We start from the raw sequence: 17,631 nt of genomic DNA, 5'->3' as shown, positions 1-17,631 counted from the left end.
GAGGGAGCACAGCTGAAAGTCAAGTCTGACCATCCAGCGTGGCTGCCTTTTGGAACAGGTTTGCCCATGCTGCTGGTGCACTGCTGTAATCGTTAGGCAGCATCTCTGCTACAGCCAGCATTGGGATTCCTTGCGTGCAAGGGCTGCCGGGTGAGGGGCTGCAGACCCACAGAGTGAATGGGATGGTGCTGGAAGTGCCTGCCTCCTCACAGGATCCTGCGGGCAGGTGTGGTGACATCTCTTCATCTCCACTTTGCTTAGCATAAACCTGCATTTTTAAAAATTGCTGACTGGAAGGACATGAAGAGTCAGGTGAGGCAGCAACGTCTGCATGGAGCTGTGGGGAGCTCTGCTCTGAGCAGGTGGGCAGGTCTTGGGGGGGCCCTGCTTTGTGCAGGGGTGGAGAGGGTGTGGGCATGTGAGATGGACCCCGGGGAGATGCTGGTCTCTGCTGGTGGAGCACCCTGGTGCTGGGCGTGACATGGGGTGCGTGCTACCTTGGGTGGCCATTTCAGACTGGCAAATGCCTTGCGGTGATGCCTGCAATGAGAGCAAACACGTGTGGGGATTCACCAGCACTGCCAGGCTGGCTTTTCCAACACTGGTGACCTGTTGGTGTTGAACCTTTGTCTCTGGAGAGGTGGGATTACCCCATTAACCCAATGCACCACCTAATTGTTGACCACACTCCTGAGCTGATGGCAGTTTCACATCTGCTGTAAGCATGGAGTGGTGGGTGAATGCTCCAGCACGTGGCGAGCGCTGTTTCCCTCAGTGCAGCCTGCCGCATGTCTTGGAGAGGAAAATCACCGACCCTGCTATTGCGGAGGACAGTTCTGAGGCAGCAGCAAAAGGGCTCCATAAGACCTCTCCCCACCACCTGAACCCCTTGCATTTTCTAATGTACCCTTTGCTGTAATTAATTACCTCTCCAGTGGGTTCATTTCTTTCATACTGTTACTGGCAATCAGTTAGATAAAGGGAAAAAAACGTGTTGGTGCCCTGTGGTATTGAAAGTGAAGGGTTTTCACACTGTCAGGGTAATGAATTCTGCAAGGGTTTGAAGCACCTGAGCTTGGGGAAGTCCTCGTGTCATGTGTCTGGGAGTGACAACCCCCAGTGGTTAATTACTGCCATGAATGAGAGCTGAGCTGATAGCGAAATGAGATAATTTCATTAGTAGTTAAATTTGAAGTTAATTGGATTCACGTTTACACACAGTAGTATACAAAGACACACTTGGAAACGCTCTTTGCCACCTTTTGATTTTTTTTTTTAAAGGTAGGTGAACTGAAGAATGCTTCTAAACTGCTCCCTCTTTTTTTTCACCATAGTTTGGAAACAGGAGAATTCTTTGCTGCTGCACGCTGCTCTTTCCCCCAGCCAGCCTCGGGCAGCTTGTGCTGGAGTAGGGGCATTCACCAATGCCAGAGTACTACTGCTTGCCAGGTCTGCTCAGAGGGGTGTTGCTGACTTCTCCTGCAGCTGGCAGCAAAATAATTTGTTTAATGGAAGAAGATTACTTATTTGCACTTTTTTTGAGAAAAGATAGTTTGCTTTCAGTGCAAGCACACTGCCAGCTCCTGGTGAATGGAGGGATGGATATTTATTGCGTATCTTCTGCTTGCAGAGCCAAGCACTTTGACACGTGGCTGTGCCCTCCGGTCCCGCAGTGCCAATTGATATAATTATTATTTGGCATTGTCATACTCTGTTTTTTGGAGTGATGCAGGATCAATTCTGGCTGAAAATGATGTGCAACTTTTCATCCCTGTAGTGAGCTTGTGATGGTCTTGTATGTGCAAGTGCCTGTGGCAGAGGTATTTGCTCCTCTCCCCGTGATGCCAGCTGGGGTGCTGGTGCTCCTCGTCCCGTGGGGTGCCTTTCATGTGCAGCTACGTGATCCCCAACCCCTCTCCGGATGGGTCTAGCTGGCACGGTGTTTTCAGTTGGATGTACTCCCTCAGCCTGGAGCCTATTTGTACGCAACCCCACCACGCACACGCACTTCAGTGTGCAGCAGGCACGGGAGCCCTGCTGTGCTGGTCCTGCACTGGGAAGCCCCAGAGGGGCTCGTGATCTGTAAGAGCGGCAGTGGCTGCACTCAGGCTTGATGAGGCTTTGCAGAGAGCTGGGACTCCAGGCTGAGTGCTTCTCTTGGAGCAGAAGAACTGGGTGTCACAAACCTTGCAGTATTTCAGCACCTGCAGAAGAACTGTTGTGCAGACAAAGCACTTCAGCTGCTTGGAACCCCGGGGAAGCCCTGGCCCTGCGGTGTAGCTGGTTGCGAGCTCCTGCAGAGAAGCATGGTGCCCATGCCCGTGCCTGTGCCTGTGCCTGTGCCTGTACTGGCCCTTCCCGCGCGGCTCCACACCATCACAAGGCAATGCTGTAACCACACACCGCTACCTGCCTGCCCGAGGGGGTGCTTGGCCAGTCTGTCCTTGTGGGTGGGAAAAGTGTTTGAAACGTCACATTGCTCAGCATGCTGCAGCACTTTTAATCCATCAGAGTCACAGCAGCTCACCGGAGAAGTGGTGAACTTTTTTCTTCATTGGAGAGATGGAAAGGCTGAGAGTTGGAGAGGAAAGCAGCTTGTCTGTAGCAGTACTTAAAACTGAGAATGAGCTCCTTGCATCCATTTACAGGATGGAGGCTTCTTCAGTCATCTTGACCTCAGCTCTCTTCCACTCTGCATCTTTGCTTTTCAAAGAGGGGTTATTTGCCTGTATCTGTGTGATGCTGTGGCAAGGGTTGTGGAGCGCAGGTAATCCCATACTCACATTTTTTGTCCAAACACCAGTTCTGGTGTTATTACTGTTTTTATCCTATCTTTTATGCCAATCCTATCTCCATCAACTTACTTCAAACCAGTCTCTGCCTTAGTTATAGTCCTGGTGGATGGTGGCACTTTGCGCTCTGCCTTGTAGAAATAGGATGCTGCAAGGAAGTGGTGTACCAGGTGGCACCAGTGACATGCCATGCTCATGCGGTGGCAGCCCAGCTCCTCTGCATCATGCCTGGCTGCTGGATGCTCTCCCGAGTCTCCAGAATATGTTGACTCCAGCTGAAGGCTCCAAATCCTCACCTGCTGGCCTTGGCAGCCTGGGCCTGGGGTATCCCAGGTGCTGCTGAAGGTGAAGGGATGGGGCTTCACTCCTCTGGTGTGGTGGGAAGCATCTCTGGCAAGATCACATATGGAGGAGACAGAGCTTGATCGGGACCCGTCTGTGACAGAAGAAAGATGTGCTTCCCATCCTGAGAAGGACGTTTTCAGTCTCACCACATCCCGCTCAAAGAACGTGGACCTGTTCTGCCTTCAGTAACACAAGCATGGTGTATTGTGTGCATTTTGAATGCAGACCCCCTCGGACAGGTTGTGTAGACCCTCTCCCCTAAAACATTTCTCCTTTGGGTGCTGGATGAGCGATGGGTCCAAGCTGCCTTGCTGGTGGACCCCTTGGAGATGCTCTCCAGTGATATGGAGGAGGTCAGTGAGGTGGCCTGAAGGAGTCAGTGTGGCGAAGGAGAAGGCAGGGTCCTCCACAGAAGGAGATGCGGCCTTCTCCTTTGCCACACTGCCTTCTCCAGGCTGATAGGGCACAAGAGCTGCCATGCGCTCCCTCCGTCATGGAAGCGTGTCAGCTGCTGGCCAGCAGACACCACTGAAGGTACCAGCGCTGATGGGGCTACCAGCCTCTCCATGGGGAGGCCACTCCAGGCAAGACTTAGCAAGGTATTTGGTACCTGAAGCTTTAGGCAGTGGCCTCATAGTGTTAGCAGAAGTTCTTGGAAAATTCTGCTAGGCTCTGCTCTGGTCATGCTTCTCTGTAGGCTAGAGCTGGCAGCTGAGCTGCTCTGTCCCACACGACTCCAGCCCAGCGAGGCAGGGAGGGAGGCAGCTCTGCCCACAGCCACCTGTGCCCCATCTCCAACTTTAGGCATCTAAAATACCCTTTAAAAAGCCCAGATCAAAGGTACTTAGCAGTAAGTGTGTCTTGAAGGGCATTGGTCTCTATGTCTCTGTGGTCCATTGCTAAAATGCAGATGTTCATTTCCTCTTGCCTGCTTTGCTCAAGTAGGGTACGAACGCCCTGGGGTGGAGGCTGCTTCTTATCCTCTCTTCATGCCAGGGTTATTAATGTTTCTCTGAAATAAGTTATTTCAGTGCAATTGCAACTTTCCAATATTGGAGGAAAAATCTCATGGAGGACAGGGATGCTCCACCCTTTTTTTTTTTTCGGGGGGAGAACATCAGATGTAATTGAGAGGATGAGGTAGGGTTGCAGCACTTGCAGCTGTGCCCTTGGTTTTTGCCAGCCCCCTTGGCCACCTCTCAGCCCCTGCCTGAGGCCTGGCTGCAGTGACCCTACTATAAACATTTGTCAGCAGATGCCAGAACTTTTAATTTGGAAATGGGATGCGATGGAAACCAGACCAGACCCATAGAACAGACCATGAGTGATGTTGTCTTGATTTACGGAGGAGCTGAGATGCTACTTTTCTTGGTGTCTCTAGTGGTGGCTACTTTGGTCAGTGCCCTTGACAATGATCCTAACATGCTGGGTGTGACAGTGGCTCTGGAGAAAGTGAAAAGTGTTGTAATATTTCAATATATTGAAAAAAATTGTAGGTCAATGGTTTTTTTTTAATAACTACTGGAAAGTGAGGACAGGAGAGTGGTCAGTGTGGGACAGGACAGGAGGGGAAGCTCCGCTGTTGGCCCACAGACCTGGGCACCTTTGGGAGACAAGGTGTCAAGCTGTTCTGTGGTGACACTACACCACCGAGGAAGGGAAGAGCGGTGGTGGCCCTTCTTGGGTCATTGGAGGACTCCTGAATGGTGGTACCAGTGTGGAGGTCAGGCTGTGTGAGAGCTGCTTTTGTGTGTTAGGCACAGCCCTTAGTCAAGGGCCACTGATCCCTGCCGGTGCTGGGAGTGAACTTTGCTTCTTCGACCAAATTTAAGTAGATCGTAGATACTTCTGCCTTCCCCAGGCTGTAGAGATGATGTAATCAGAGTTTAATTTTGTGTGGGAGAGAAGGAAGCAGGGCAGTGATGAGGGGAGAACATTTTAATCTAAAAGGGCCATTTTGTGCCTGCACTGAATAATTAGAATTCATGATGCCCTTCCGTCAGGGATCTGGCTTCCCCTTAGAACTGGAGAGCAAATTAATCAATTGTTTTGAACCTTAAATTCTTTCAGGATGTGGATGCCCCATAAATATTCTGTAGGAAGGGCCTGAGAGGAATGGTGTGCATCCCGATTTGTGGATGCACAGCGCCAAGGAAAGTGGGGCATGTGCTGAGAGATCATTGCAGTGATGCCCACGTGCCAGGTGCTGCCGGAGCGTTTCAGCACAGACCCTTTCATCTGATGGGGGTGGTGGGGGAAGTGGGCTTCATGGCCATGACCCGGGGGTGGTGAGCAGCAATTTACAATAACTCGTGCTCCTGTCTCTTGTCTCATCAGATGAGGTCTCATTTCTTTGATGATAACAAAAAAAGAGCTTAAAATTTTATTTTTAGATCAGTTCGAAATGAAATTGTGGCTCAAAATCTCTGCCAACCAAAAAAGTTAAAAAATGGTTTTGGCTCATGAGAAAATGTTTAGTTTTAACCACTCCGAGCTCTAGAGACTTGAAAAAAATGCCGTCGTAAAATCAAATACCTACAAAAACCAATTTGAACATGAGGATCAGCGTGTTTCTTCTTGTCAGTGGTGCTAAAATCAACAAAGTCTCATAACTTTTCGTGATCTGACATGCCATGTTTTGATGAGGGAACCTGTGCTCACAATGATTTTTGCTGGCTCATGGGCCGATTTGGGCCAACAGCAGCTCAGAGCTGGTTGGAGCCCAAGCAGTCCCTGCTGTGCAGAGGATACAGGAGCAGGGGCGCAGCCTTTAGGCAAGGGCCAGGGCTCCCTGCAGCCTGGGGTCACTTTCTCTTACCTGAAGTGCACACTGAGCTTTTCAGAGCTCAGTGCCCATGCTGTGCCGCTGCTTCTGAGCCTGCAGTTTGGCCAGAGGGGCCAGTCCCCGCTGTGAGGGTCCACTGACTCCTGACAGCCTCTGGAGGAGCCATCTGGCAGGACGGCAGAGGTACCTGGAAGCACCGTCCCTTGCCGGGGTGGTGGATCAGGCAGATCCCTGCAGCAGAACAGTGGCTGAAGCAGCATGTGATGCTCCCCAGGAGGGGATAGTCCAGCTGCAGACCCGGCCGTGGTGTGCCAGGGTAGACGGTACCATGCACCCTGAGGGTTCTTTGAAGGCAACTTATCCCTGGATAAGCAATCTGCCCAAGGATGTCCTGGGACTCCAGAAGACCATGGGTGGGCTCCAGGGTTCCTTTGGTGAGGACCGGATCTTTCCTGGTGGGATCACAGGAGTGTCCCTTTCCTGGTGGGATCACAGGAGTGTCCCTTTCTCCTGGCGGGCCACCTGTGGCCACAGCAGACAGCGATTTCCCTGAAATCCAGCTGCAGCAGCAGCAGCCTTCGGGGACAGTGGCTATCCTGGGATCCACACGTGGGAGGCAGGGTCTGAGAAGGGTCTGGATGTCACTTCTTGCAGCACTTCATGAGCTGTGCTGTCTGCACCTCTCCTCTTTGCTCTGCGGGCAGCGACATGTCCTGGGCGGTCCTGGGAGCTGTGCCTGGGGAGGGGGGCAAAGAGAGGGGGCCCCAGCCCCCTCATTCAGGGGCAGAGGGAGATGGGGGACACCGCACTGCCTGCTTTCTGCCAGGTCATTTCCATGGAAGACCTGTGGGTACTTGAATGAAAAGACATGTTTCTGTGGTCTAGGTAAAGAGCACTACATCAGGCCGTGTCTGTGAATCTGACCCTTCTTCTAGCACCACAGCAAACTCTATTTTAAACTATCTTCACATCTCAATATCTTGTGTCTGTTCTTTTTTTAAACAGACTTTAGTAACAGATAAAAACAATGTCCTGCGTTGTATTTAGATCTCTGCAGACTGTCAGCCTGTGCACTGTGATTTTCTGGAGAGTTTTCTGGGAAAATGTCATTAAGATCAGTGTTATTTCACATTTCACTGTTTCTGACTTTACAAATCTGAGCTTTGGAGGAACTTGGGAATAGGGGCGAGCAGCCAGAGTTCAGGCGGGCACGTTCCTCTCCCTACAGAGCTCTGCTCTTCCCCTTCCCGTCTCTCACTTCGTCGGAGCCTTGTGGCAGCCTATAGAGAAAGCAAAACTGTGCCTCCCCTCCCTGCCAGGCTGGAAATCCCACGCTGGTCCTTGCAGAGCAGTGATGACAAATGCATGGCTGTGTTCTGGGCACTTGGGGAGATGTAAAACTGTGTCTGCTCGTCGCGATGCTCACGTGGTGATTTGTTGGTTTGATTCCTCAGGTCGCGAGCTGGCAAGCACAACCCTCCCAGGATACCCTCCGCACGTCCCCCCCGCCGGACAGGGCAGCTACTCCGCTCCAGCGCTGACAGGAATGGTGCCTGGTGAGTCTTCAGAACGGGGGGGTGGGGTGGGGGGGTGGGGTGTGTGTGATAAAAGGCAAAGAAAAAGACAGCATTTCAGGAGGAAAGTGTGGCACTCTGTGGATGCTCTGTGCTGAGGCGAGCACGAGGCAGAGGCGAAGGGGAAGGGCAGGTGTAGAACGGTCCTGAGTGAAGGAAGACCAGGCTCCCCAGTGCGGGAGGTAATCCAGCCTGTAGACTGCCAAAGCAAATCGTTCGCACTGGGATGCTGAAAGAGACCCCAGCCTCCCTTCTGTGGAGCCTGGGGATCACTCCATTTTGGACTGTGCCAGGCTCTTCCCCTTTGACACAGGCTTTGCTCTAACCCGCCTGTTTTCTCTGAACATGCTGTGTCCCTCCATGCTGTGTTCCAGTGGTGAGGTCACTGGCCCCTGGGGGATGGACGTGTCCTGACCTCAACATTTCTCTGTGCAAAACTGTGCCGATCCAGCTGACTCCTGAGTTGCCTTCAGGACACTGTATTTCTGTAATTTCCTTCCCCTTTTGGAACCTCACAGTGAGAAATGCTGGTAGCACAAGCCAGCCGGTGGCCGGCACTTGCCTGTGTGGCCAGTGGGAGCAGAGGGTGTGCAAGCACCCAGGGTGGGCAGAGCAGGGTCTGCGGGCACGTAAAGTCATCGGTGCAACCCTCTGTCACTGTCGGCTGCAGATCTGCGCATGACCTGCGGTAGGACGGCGACATCAGGGTGCTGGCAGCAAGCAGCAGTGGGTGCGCAGTGGTGGGAGCACCGAGCTGGGCTCACTCCTGCCTAAGGACCAGAGGTCAGATACTGCTGGAAATCAGTGCACTTATTTCAGCCTGAAAGAACCACCAGGATTTCTCCCCAGGTTCTGCTGCCTTTGGTCTGCACATGACAGACACTGCTGGCTATGAGGGAAGGTGGTATTCTGAGGCCCAAATATGTATCTTAAAGGTCACAAATCTGGCCACTAAGTATCATATGATTTGAAAAGTGGTGATAACTTGGAGATTCTCTTTCTTTCCCCTATTGCTTTCCAAGCCTGTAAGGTCGTTTGGGCCAGCTCTTTGGAGTCAGCAAGGTCAGAGAGTTACTGAGGAAAACACCCCAAAGTGGAATTTCATGTGTTATCACATGGCTCCAGGAAATGGTGATTTAGAAAAAAATACTTGTAATAGGAAAGTGGGAGTTGGTGACAGTGATTTGATGTCCAGGCTCTTTCAGGGTTAGTCTTTGCTACCAGCTTTGATTATGTTCTACAGATTGGGTTGTACCAAATCGCTAAGGAGTTAAGAAAAAAAATCAGCCGTTTTACATGTGTGTTAGAGTTAGAAACTAGGTATGGAAGTTAGATCATAGGTTGTGTAGAAACCAGTTTTTACCCATAAAATGTAATCTCTGAAAGAGTGGCTGTGAGGGTACCAGATGCAGCCCATGAAGAGTGAGAATGAAAAGTAAACACCTGAAAACAAGTCCTGTTTCAAAAGAGCATGAGGTTTTGTCCTTGTTTCATGCTGTTCCTCGTGGACACCCACACACATAGACACCATTATCAGTATATTTCTTCCATCCCTAGCCAGGCCTGCCTGACTGCGATGGCACAGCTGACTGCTCACATCAGGTTAAGATTTGAACTTGCACCAAGACTTTAGCTTGACTGCAAGCTGTAATCACACTTTAAAGCATGGGGAGCAGCAGACTTGGTTGGTCACCTCCATGTCCAGGGGGCAGACGTCCTGCTCCGCCGGTCCCCTCCTCTCCTGCCCAGTCCCTCCTGGGCTGGTTCATTACCGATGTCCTGAGCCCCTCCTCACCTCAGGGGCATCCTCCTGCTGAGGGTGAACGTCTGAAAGCCTGGGTGCATTGGATGCATCATTCCTGGCAAAGACAGCAATTTAGAGGCTTTTAGAAACCTTGTGGGAATCTACCACCTTCTTTCAGAGTACCTTTCTCTGAAAATCTGACTGTGAGCCCCAGTTCCTCCCCCAGCTACGGGGAATACTTGCTCTTCCTTCTTTTTTGGGGTGCTGGGGAATCAATACATCACTGGCTGTTCAGGAGCAGCCACCAGGGTGGGATGGCAAAACTGCAGGACATGGGCCTTGGCAGTGCTCAGCTAGAGGAGATGCAGTGAGGGTTCGGTGATGTAGAGTCATCTGAGCTGATTTTCCCGGGTAATAGATTTTATTTTTAACTACACATAGACTTGTGTGACCTATTATATTGAATAACTGCACTGTTCCTCTCACTGGTTCCTTTAATAACAACCTTCTGCTCCAGCTAGTGTGAAGGTCAGCTGCAATTCCTGTAGGTTCTCCTTCTCATTTAAGTGAGAATTTGCTAACTAGCATCCAAAATACCTTCTCAATCCTTCTTTGACTCCTGTCCTTTGCAGGAGCAGTTTCAGAGCCTTGCTGGGGAAAGCACCACAGTCCCTGAGGGGCTGACCCAGAACAGGTGACAGATCCGGTCTGGTGCCATTGGCACACCCTCACCCCCTTGTTCCGAAATGGCCAAATCACTGTGCCTGAGCATGAGCGCATGTTTGTTGTACCAGGTCTCAGGGATTCATTTCACGACCTGCCACTGCCTCATCATAGTTTTCAGAGCCTCTGCTAGAAATGTGCTTCCTTGATAAGATTTTTAATCGTTAGCCATTAATTTCTGCTCGTAATTAAGTAATTGTGTGAGTTAAGTGCTTAGAGACGTGGGAGAAATGTATACATGATAAGACATAGGCGGTGTTTTGTTGCATGCTTGTTGCTGCTGCCATCGCTTGTGCTGCTGTGAGTAAACCTGTCCCTCACCATGCTGCTGGTGTTTGTCCCGCATCTGCCGGGGGTCTGTAGCACGCCTGCAGGGCTGGGGAGACTGTCCAGCTCCCTGGCATTCCCAAGCTGGAAACTGGGAACAGGAGCTGTGTGGATTCAGCTGCTTGCTCTGTGCTTATCTCTCCTCCAGCTCTGCCACTGTTCATCTGAACAGGAGAGGCTTCTTCCCCTGCCAGCCCCTGGTCCTTCTCTGCCTCTCCCACAGGCAAGGATGCATGCAGGAACCTGTCCTCACCACACTGCCATGCCTGGCACAAATAACCTGGTCCATGCTCTCATATCTCCTCCCTTTCTTCCATGGAAAAAGAGGGACTTACGTATCAATAGGGAATTTCCTTTTTTATGTGGCTCACGAACGTCTGCCGTGACCCAGAGAATAAATCAATCAAATACTTTTCTCTAAAGGAACCAAATGAGCAAACACATGGCTTTGATTTCAGTCCAGAGCTTTACGAAGTGAGATCTGGCTTCACTTGAGGCTCCCGTAAATGTGTTCCCTCTGCAGGTCACAGGCCCTGCGTGCTTCTCCTGCCTTTTGGTGTCTGTCACCCCGTAAATGTGACCGGAGAGGAGCTCTCTGAGAGACACTGCAGTGCCAGCAGATCACAGTGCTCTGACGGCACAGGGCACAAATGAAATGCTGCAGTGTGCACAGATGGGCAGATAGATGGGAAAACAACTGGTTGGGTGGTCAAGCTCGGAGGTGGTGGTTAATGCCATGCTCCACCTGGATGCTGGTAGCACGTGCGGTGCTGCAGGGTATGGCCTGGGGTCTGTCCTGGTTATCATCTTCATCCTCAAACAGGAACGAGCACACCTCGTCAGGTTTTCAGATGATGCCAAACTGAGGAGTACCGTCAGTATGCTCCAGGGTAGGGCTGTCATGTGGAGGCACCTAGGCAGGCTCGGGAAGGAGTATGAAATCCAACAAGGACAAACGTAAAATTCTGCACCAGGGAAGCAAGCTTTTTGCAACAAAACAGGCTGAGGACTGGCTGGCTGCTGGATGGGCTCTGGGGATGCAGGCAGACCAGGAGTGGAGCATTGGCCTGCAGTGTGCACTGGCAGCGAGGAAAACCAGCAGCATCCTGGGCAGGAGCTGGAGGGAAGGGATTATCCTCCTCACTTGGTACCCACAATGGGACTAGTGCAGTTTTGGGTCCCCCAACACAAAGGGGCAATGGGCATAAGTTGAAACAAGCAAAATGCTAACTGGGTATGAGGAAAAGCTTCAAACTTTCCCCCACAAGGAGGGTCTAGCGGTGGAAGAGGTTGCTCAGAGAGGCTGTGCAGTCTCCATCCTTGAAGGTTTTGAAGGCCAGGCTGGATGAAGCCCTGAGCATCCTGGTCTGGCCTCGTTGCTGATCCTCCTGTGAGCAGGGTCTAGAGACTTCCTGCAGTCCCCTCCATCCTGAAATGCCCCATAATCCTATGGCTCAATGTCTTGATTATGGCACTGCTGAAAATGTGCTGCAGGATCAGGAATTCATATGCTTCTGCCTGGTACTGTGAGCAGAGATGGAGTCAATAAGCAGTTAACAGGAAAACAGGTCCCTCCCTGGAAAGCATGATGCCAGCAGTCCAGGCAGGTGCACAGATGGGACAGCTCTGCTCTAGACCCCAACTGCTGTCTAATGACAGAGCCATGAGTCCCCCTCGGAGGCTGGAGGGAGCCGCATGGGCAGCTTCCCTGTCACAGGGCAGTGTCTAAAGTCTACACAGGGACCAGGAAAAATCGCCCTCCACTTTCCTCCTCCTGCTTGTAACCATGCTCTCACCCCACTGCAGCCCCAGCGGTGCCTGCTTGTGGCCCCCTGCTCAGCATCCCATGTCCACCCGTGCCCCGTGCCCAGCTGTCCAGCTCACTTCCTCCTCCAGGAGACCGGGGCTGAAAGGGGGAAGGCAGGTGGACCCAGCATAAAATTGCTGACTGTTGGTGAGTATTCCTGGATGTGTTGAGAGCAGGCAGGAGATCAACAGCATCATGTGGCATCTGTCGTGGGAAGGCACAGGGTCCTGGCAACAGCCACTGCCTGCCTGTCGTCCTCAGCTGCCCGTGGCTGGGGCAGGGGACATCGTAGCTCATGGAGCAGCTTGCCCAAAGTGGACACTTCTCTTTAATCTGCCTCGTGTAGTGGCTTATGCCTTGAAGTAAGAGATTTTATATCCCTTATAAATGTTTATTTTGTCTAGTGTAGCTCTCTGTATGTTCTCATTATCTATTTAGAGGTTTAATCCACTATTGATTCCTACTGGATTCGTTGTTTCAGTACCACCTCTGGGCACAGGATCCCACAGGTTAATGAGATGCTATATGCAGAAATTATCTTCTGGTTTCCATTTGGTATTACTGTTATTTGTTCACACCATGATTGTGCCCCTAATGTGCTGTCGCTTTAGAAACGCAGAACAGTGTTTTCCAATCAGCCTTCCCTTTGTCTCCTGGGAAGAGCAGGCAGGAACAAACTGCATCTTCTCCATCCCATCCAGTACTTGCAGCCTGGAGCATAGTGCCACCCAGCTTTGCTTACTCCTTTCCAAAGAGGCAGTCCTAGGGCTGTTTGGCTCTTCTGATGGAGGTGGTACTGTCTTCCGCTCGCAACTTCTGCTCTCTTTGCTCCCTTTACCACCTCACATTTGCAGATATGGCTTTAGGAGAGTAACAACAGCTAGTAGGAAGCACATCACTGGGAAATGCAATATTTGCAGGGATTTTACTCTGTGACCTATGTGGATGACCCAGAGCCTTTTTTGAGGTGAAGTGTTTGAAAGGGAGTGCAGCTTCTAGAGCGACAGCCTGCGGGTCATGGATAGCACAATGTTACCATGCTTCCCTTGCCTTTGGGAGGCTGGACCTTCCCTTCAGCACCTCTCTTCCTCCACACAGGCTCTGGTGCACTGTTGGCTGGGGCTGGCGTGGTGATGGGGACCAGCGCTGCTTGCCTGGGGTCCTTTCTTCATCCTCTGTTGCTCCAGACACCACTAGCCTGTTTCCAGCACCAGGTCAGGTATCTCTCCACAGTCTGTGGGACTGCTCCCGAGATGTGCTTGAACATCTGTGTCCTCCCGTGTGTGGGGAAGACGATGGCCGTCAGCAAGGGGACAGAGGGGAAGATACAAGGAGCAGTGCTGGAGCTGTGGCTTGTGTGCCTGCTCTGAGGACCACCATCCCAGGAGCCGTGTGCCGTTTGAGTCCTCACCAGTGCCAGGGCAGGGGGGCTCACAGCGGTTCCCACAGCTAGGACAGTGAGGGCCAGGCAGGGGTTTGGGCGAACGATGCCCATGTCCAGCTTCGGCAGCTGATTGCCCTTGCCATCAGGCTTGTGGTGCCGTGGCTGAGCTGGAATAAGGTTATGCTCAAGTAGCCACAATCATTCACTTAATACTTATTCCAGTTCTTGTGTTAGAACTGGGGGGGACAGTGGCCCCTGCTGCCCCCCGGTTTCTCTTTCCCTGCTTTTCCCTATCCCTGTCTCCGGGGATGGAGCCCCCACTCCGCCACCCATTGTCCCCTCCCCGGGACTGTCATTCACCCTGTCCCCTCCTCTCTTGGCCAGCCCTGCGCGCAGGGTGACAGGAAAGGGTAGACTGTCCGGAATAGTGATGCTGAAAATATAGTCATTAATGGGACTCTCGAAACCCAGATGTCCTTTCTGAACACCGGTAATTTGTTTTTAATGAAAAACCATGCAGTGACCCTGAACAAATGAATTTCCTTTATATGAAGTCTATGTGCAATTACCCGACTAAAGGGACCTGAAAACAGTGACATTCAAAACTGGGCTTTGAAAAGAAAAGCATAAAAAATAGCAACGGTGTCATTAGCAATCTTTTATCTAGGAGAAGATGCTTGTTCTAATGTGCAAAGCAGAAAGAGATGGTGTTGGGAAACAAAACACGTGGTTTTCAAATGCATTTTTTCCTTGTGGCTAGCAGATATTAATGCGGAGAACTGAGATTGTGTGACCTCTCCCTGTTGGGGCTGTTTCTCCCACCTGAGCCTGCAAGGGACAGCAGCCTCCCTCAACCCCCTTGAACTGAGCCGGCAGTGAGGGGTGCAGGGGAGCGGGAACGTGAGCCTTGTGTCGCGGAGGGGCTCGGGGGGCAGCAGTTAGGATGTAGGAGCTCCGGAATAAAGCCTGTAGGGGTTGGTGGGGTTTGGTCCCCCCTGGCACGCTGAATACTTTATTCATTGTTATTTTAATGAGCTTATGTTATTTGTTCTGGCTCTGCCTTTGCCAAAGTTTTGAGATAGCATTTTGTAATCTCCTGACATGCAGCAGTAAATATTTGAAAGCGAGGTCGCTGAGAAGTAAAAAGCTTAAAAACAGGCACAGAGAAAGTGAATTACAGTATGTGGGTGACAGAGGGAATCGGTGGCAGAGCCTGAACCGGGTCCTCCTCTGCTTTACAGCATAAAGCTGGATCTGCTTGGTTGCTTGGACAGTGATGCTATTGTGGCCAGTAAAAGTGAAAGGAGAATCAGGCCTTTTATCCTAGAAAGACCTAAAGCAAATGAGGAATAAACCTTAACATTTCTTTGGTGAAGTGGAAAGTTTCAAGTTACTTCCTTGGAGCCTGGAGGTGACTCCTAAGTCCATTTGCCATCTGCTCCACCTGCTTCACGCTGGCAGGGATGTGTGCATCTGCTCGGATTATGGGCGCTTACTTTTTTTTTGCTGTTACCGCCACTTTTTGCAGCTCATGTAGCTCAAACCCAGCCATCACCCGGAGCACGTCAAAAACACCTTCACGCCCCACCCCCCAGACACACTTAGAAGTACCCACAACTTCCACTGCCAGAGCCAGAAGACCTGCTGCCAAAGGATAGAAGTATCAACATTTGGCATTTTCTGGTTAGGCGAATTTACTGGTTTTTCCCCAGTCTAGGGCTGCTCCACAAAGGTGCCTCCCCACCCTTCTGTAATCTCAGAAGACAAATCCTGAAGAAGTTTCATCACGTATGATGGAGCAAGTGATGTGCCGTCACAAATATCTTGGGGCAATACCAGATTGCAAATCAACTGACAAATGATTCCCTTAATTAATAATGAAGCAGTTAAGTAAATGGTATGCGTTTATCCACTGCTCCTGTACATATTGAATGAGGGGCTGCCAGGATCTTGGAAGCCTGGAGAAACGTTTTGGTGTTCATCTCTCAGGAATGCAATTACCGCGCTTGCACAGAATATAGATAAAATTTATATTGTTTTCAATATGATGTTGTCAGATATTATTTCATTAAATTGATTTAGATATTACACTGGAGAGGGCAAGAAGGTGAAATGTTGGGAAGCCAGCAGCCTCTGGATCTGCTGTTCCCAAACCCGCCTTCCTCTTAGAGACCCAATCCTCACCTGGGGTCAATTAGTCCTGACCCCCGACCGCCGTGGCTCTCTGCTGCTTTACACCAGCTGAGGATGTGGTCCCAAATGTCCCATGCACAGCAAAGCTGGTCCCGTCTGCTCTGTGGGCTCCCTCTGCTCTGGCCGCAATTTCTGCCTCCTCCCGTTGAGGTGAGACGCTGTGCATATCTAAACATAAGTAAGCAAGGCGAAGTGTGTATAAACAAAAGGGTCCGTATTTAGGAGTGAGGAGGAGGAGAGAAAACATATTGTATTGCTCCACTCTTTGGAAATTTCTATGCATTTGTAATAACAAAATTACCATAATTTGCTCGTTAACGCAGCTAGATCAGTCAAGCATTGTTCCAAACATGCAGAGGCTGCTTCTCGCTCTAGGTCTGCCAGTGAGTTAAGCACGGTGGAAATTAGCATGCAAATAGCCCTAATTCGGCGGCCGAGCTGTCAGATCCGCATTCAGCTGCTTGTTCCCTTTGAAATCCCTGACAGGAGCGGCTCAGGCAATCCCACCCTCAAGTAGATCCAGCCAGAAGAGGTACCAAGGGGGCACCTCCTGAGTGACAGTTTGGCTACCTTCAGTCAAATCAATCAGTCGCATCAGCCGGCAGCGGCACGCAGCGATGCTGGGGGGCCGCGGGGCTGGGGGGGGGGGTGGTTTCCAGCCAGACCTTGATGCCGAAACCGTCCCCTCCACACCCTGGAATGATGCTGGGATTTGGGGCTCTGGCAGCCAAGCGGTGCCAGCCATGGGATAGGGGAGTGCTCTGTTCAGACAGTAATTTTCAAGTTAAGCTGCTGTTCGTGGCAAAAGGAGTCGCTGTTGGGGGTGTTTAGTGCTGAGGGGTGGAAGTGAGGGTTTGTGGTCATTTCTCCTGGAGCCCTGCCCAGGGCTGCTGGCTTGGCTGTGGCTATGGAGCTCACGGAGCATCGTTGTGGAGGATGCTGCGCTGGGCAATGCAACACACAGTTGGCATTGGAGCGATGCCGCCTGCGGCACCGTGGCCGCCTCCCACCCCTGCGGACAGGCTGGAGGTGCCCAGCTGATGGCACAGGGCTCTGTGCTGTGTCTCAGGGTGAGGGGGGGCACAACCATGTGACCCTTCCAGCTCCTGTCTCTGTGCAGCATGTGCTGAGGTACCCACAAGGAGACACTGGCAGCAGCTGAAAACAGAGGCTGTTCCCTGTTGATGGTTCATTCAGTGTTATGGGTCTGACGTGCTGCCCACCTTTAAGCAACAAAGCTGATTATAAAATGAGCAGTGAGAATTTAAAAAGCCTTTTGTTGCTGTTTTTGGGTTTTTTTATGTTGCTAAACATTTTTCTGTCCCCTGCAAGCCAGCTGTTTTTGGGCCCCATCAAGCTGGCAACTACAACGAACACGAGTCTCTGTCCCAAATTTAAAGATGAGGTGCTTGTAGATGAAATGTGTTAAAAGCTTGCCCTCTGCTCATTAATTGCATTAGCCCTGTAGGACCTGGCATCAGGAACTGCCTGACGTGGGGCGGGTTGGCAGAGCTCGCCCTACACAGGGTACATTTGCCCTCACCAAGGTGGCTCCCAGGGTCTCCTCCGGGCACTGGTCCCCTCCGTGTGTGGGGGCTGCAGGGTGCACCACCATCCTCCTCCTCTGGGAAGGCAGGAATAGCTTTACAAAGGGTTTCCTAACAGATTGTTTCCTGGCTGGCCCTCAAAACCAGCAGTGACAGCAGCTCCCCAGGCGATGTGCCCCCAGTGTGCCGGTGGTGAGAGCTCAGTGTCCACCCGGGACACGGCGTGTCATGGGTGAGGCATGCTGCTGCATCCTCTGCCCTCCACGGGTCCCCTCCTGTTCACTCTGGTTTTGTCGTTATTGACGTCTGTCCATTGGTGGAAACACAGTAAGAAAAAGCTAACTGTAATTAGGAAGCCATGAGGTCTCAATTAGTTCTGATTTTGGAAAGCTGTGGTTTGGATTAGTGAA

The 17,631-nt window shown here is 51.4% G+C and overlaps 1 protein-coding gene across 7 annotated transcripts in view; it reads left to right on the top strand.

Annotated features, from left to right (window-relative positions):
- The window catches only part of PAX5 (paired box 5), a 139,986-nt gene that overhangs the window by 99,605 nt on the left and 22,750 nt on the right, over positions 1–17,631 (top strand). For 4 of the 7 annotated variants that reach the window (XM_075726225.1, XM_075726221.1, XM_075726220.1 and 1 more), the window contains one exon: positions 7,377–7,478. The exons of the other annotated variants lie outside the window; for them this stretch is intronic. In XM_075726225.1, the coding sequence (XP_075582340.1) occupies positions 7,377–7,478 (102 nt within the window). The remainder of the gene's footprint in view (positions 1–7,376; positions 7,479–17,631) is intronic. 7 annotated transcript variants of the gene reach the window in all.

The sequence above is a fragment of the Pelecanus crispus genome, chromosome Z (assembly GCF_030463565.1).
Source record: "Pelecanus crispus isolate bPelCri1 chromosome Z, bPelCri1.pri, whole genome shotgun sequence".
Classification (NCBI taxonomy): Eukaryota; Metazoa; Chordata; class Aves; order Pelecaniformes; family Pelecanidae; genus Pelecanus; species Pelecanus crispus.
Note: the sequence above shows the minus strand (reverse complement) of the source record. Positions and strands in the feature narration are given on the sequence as shown.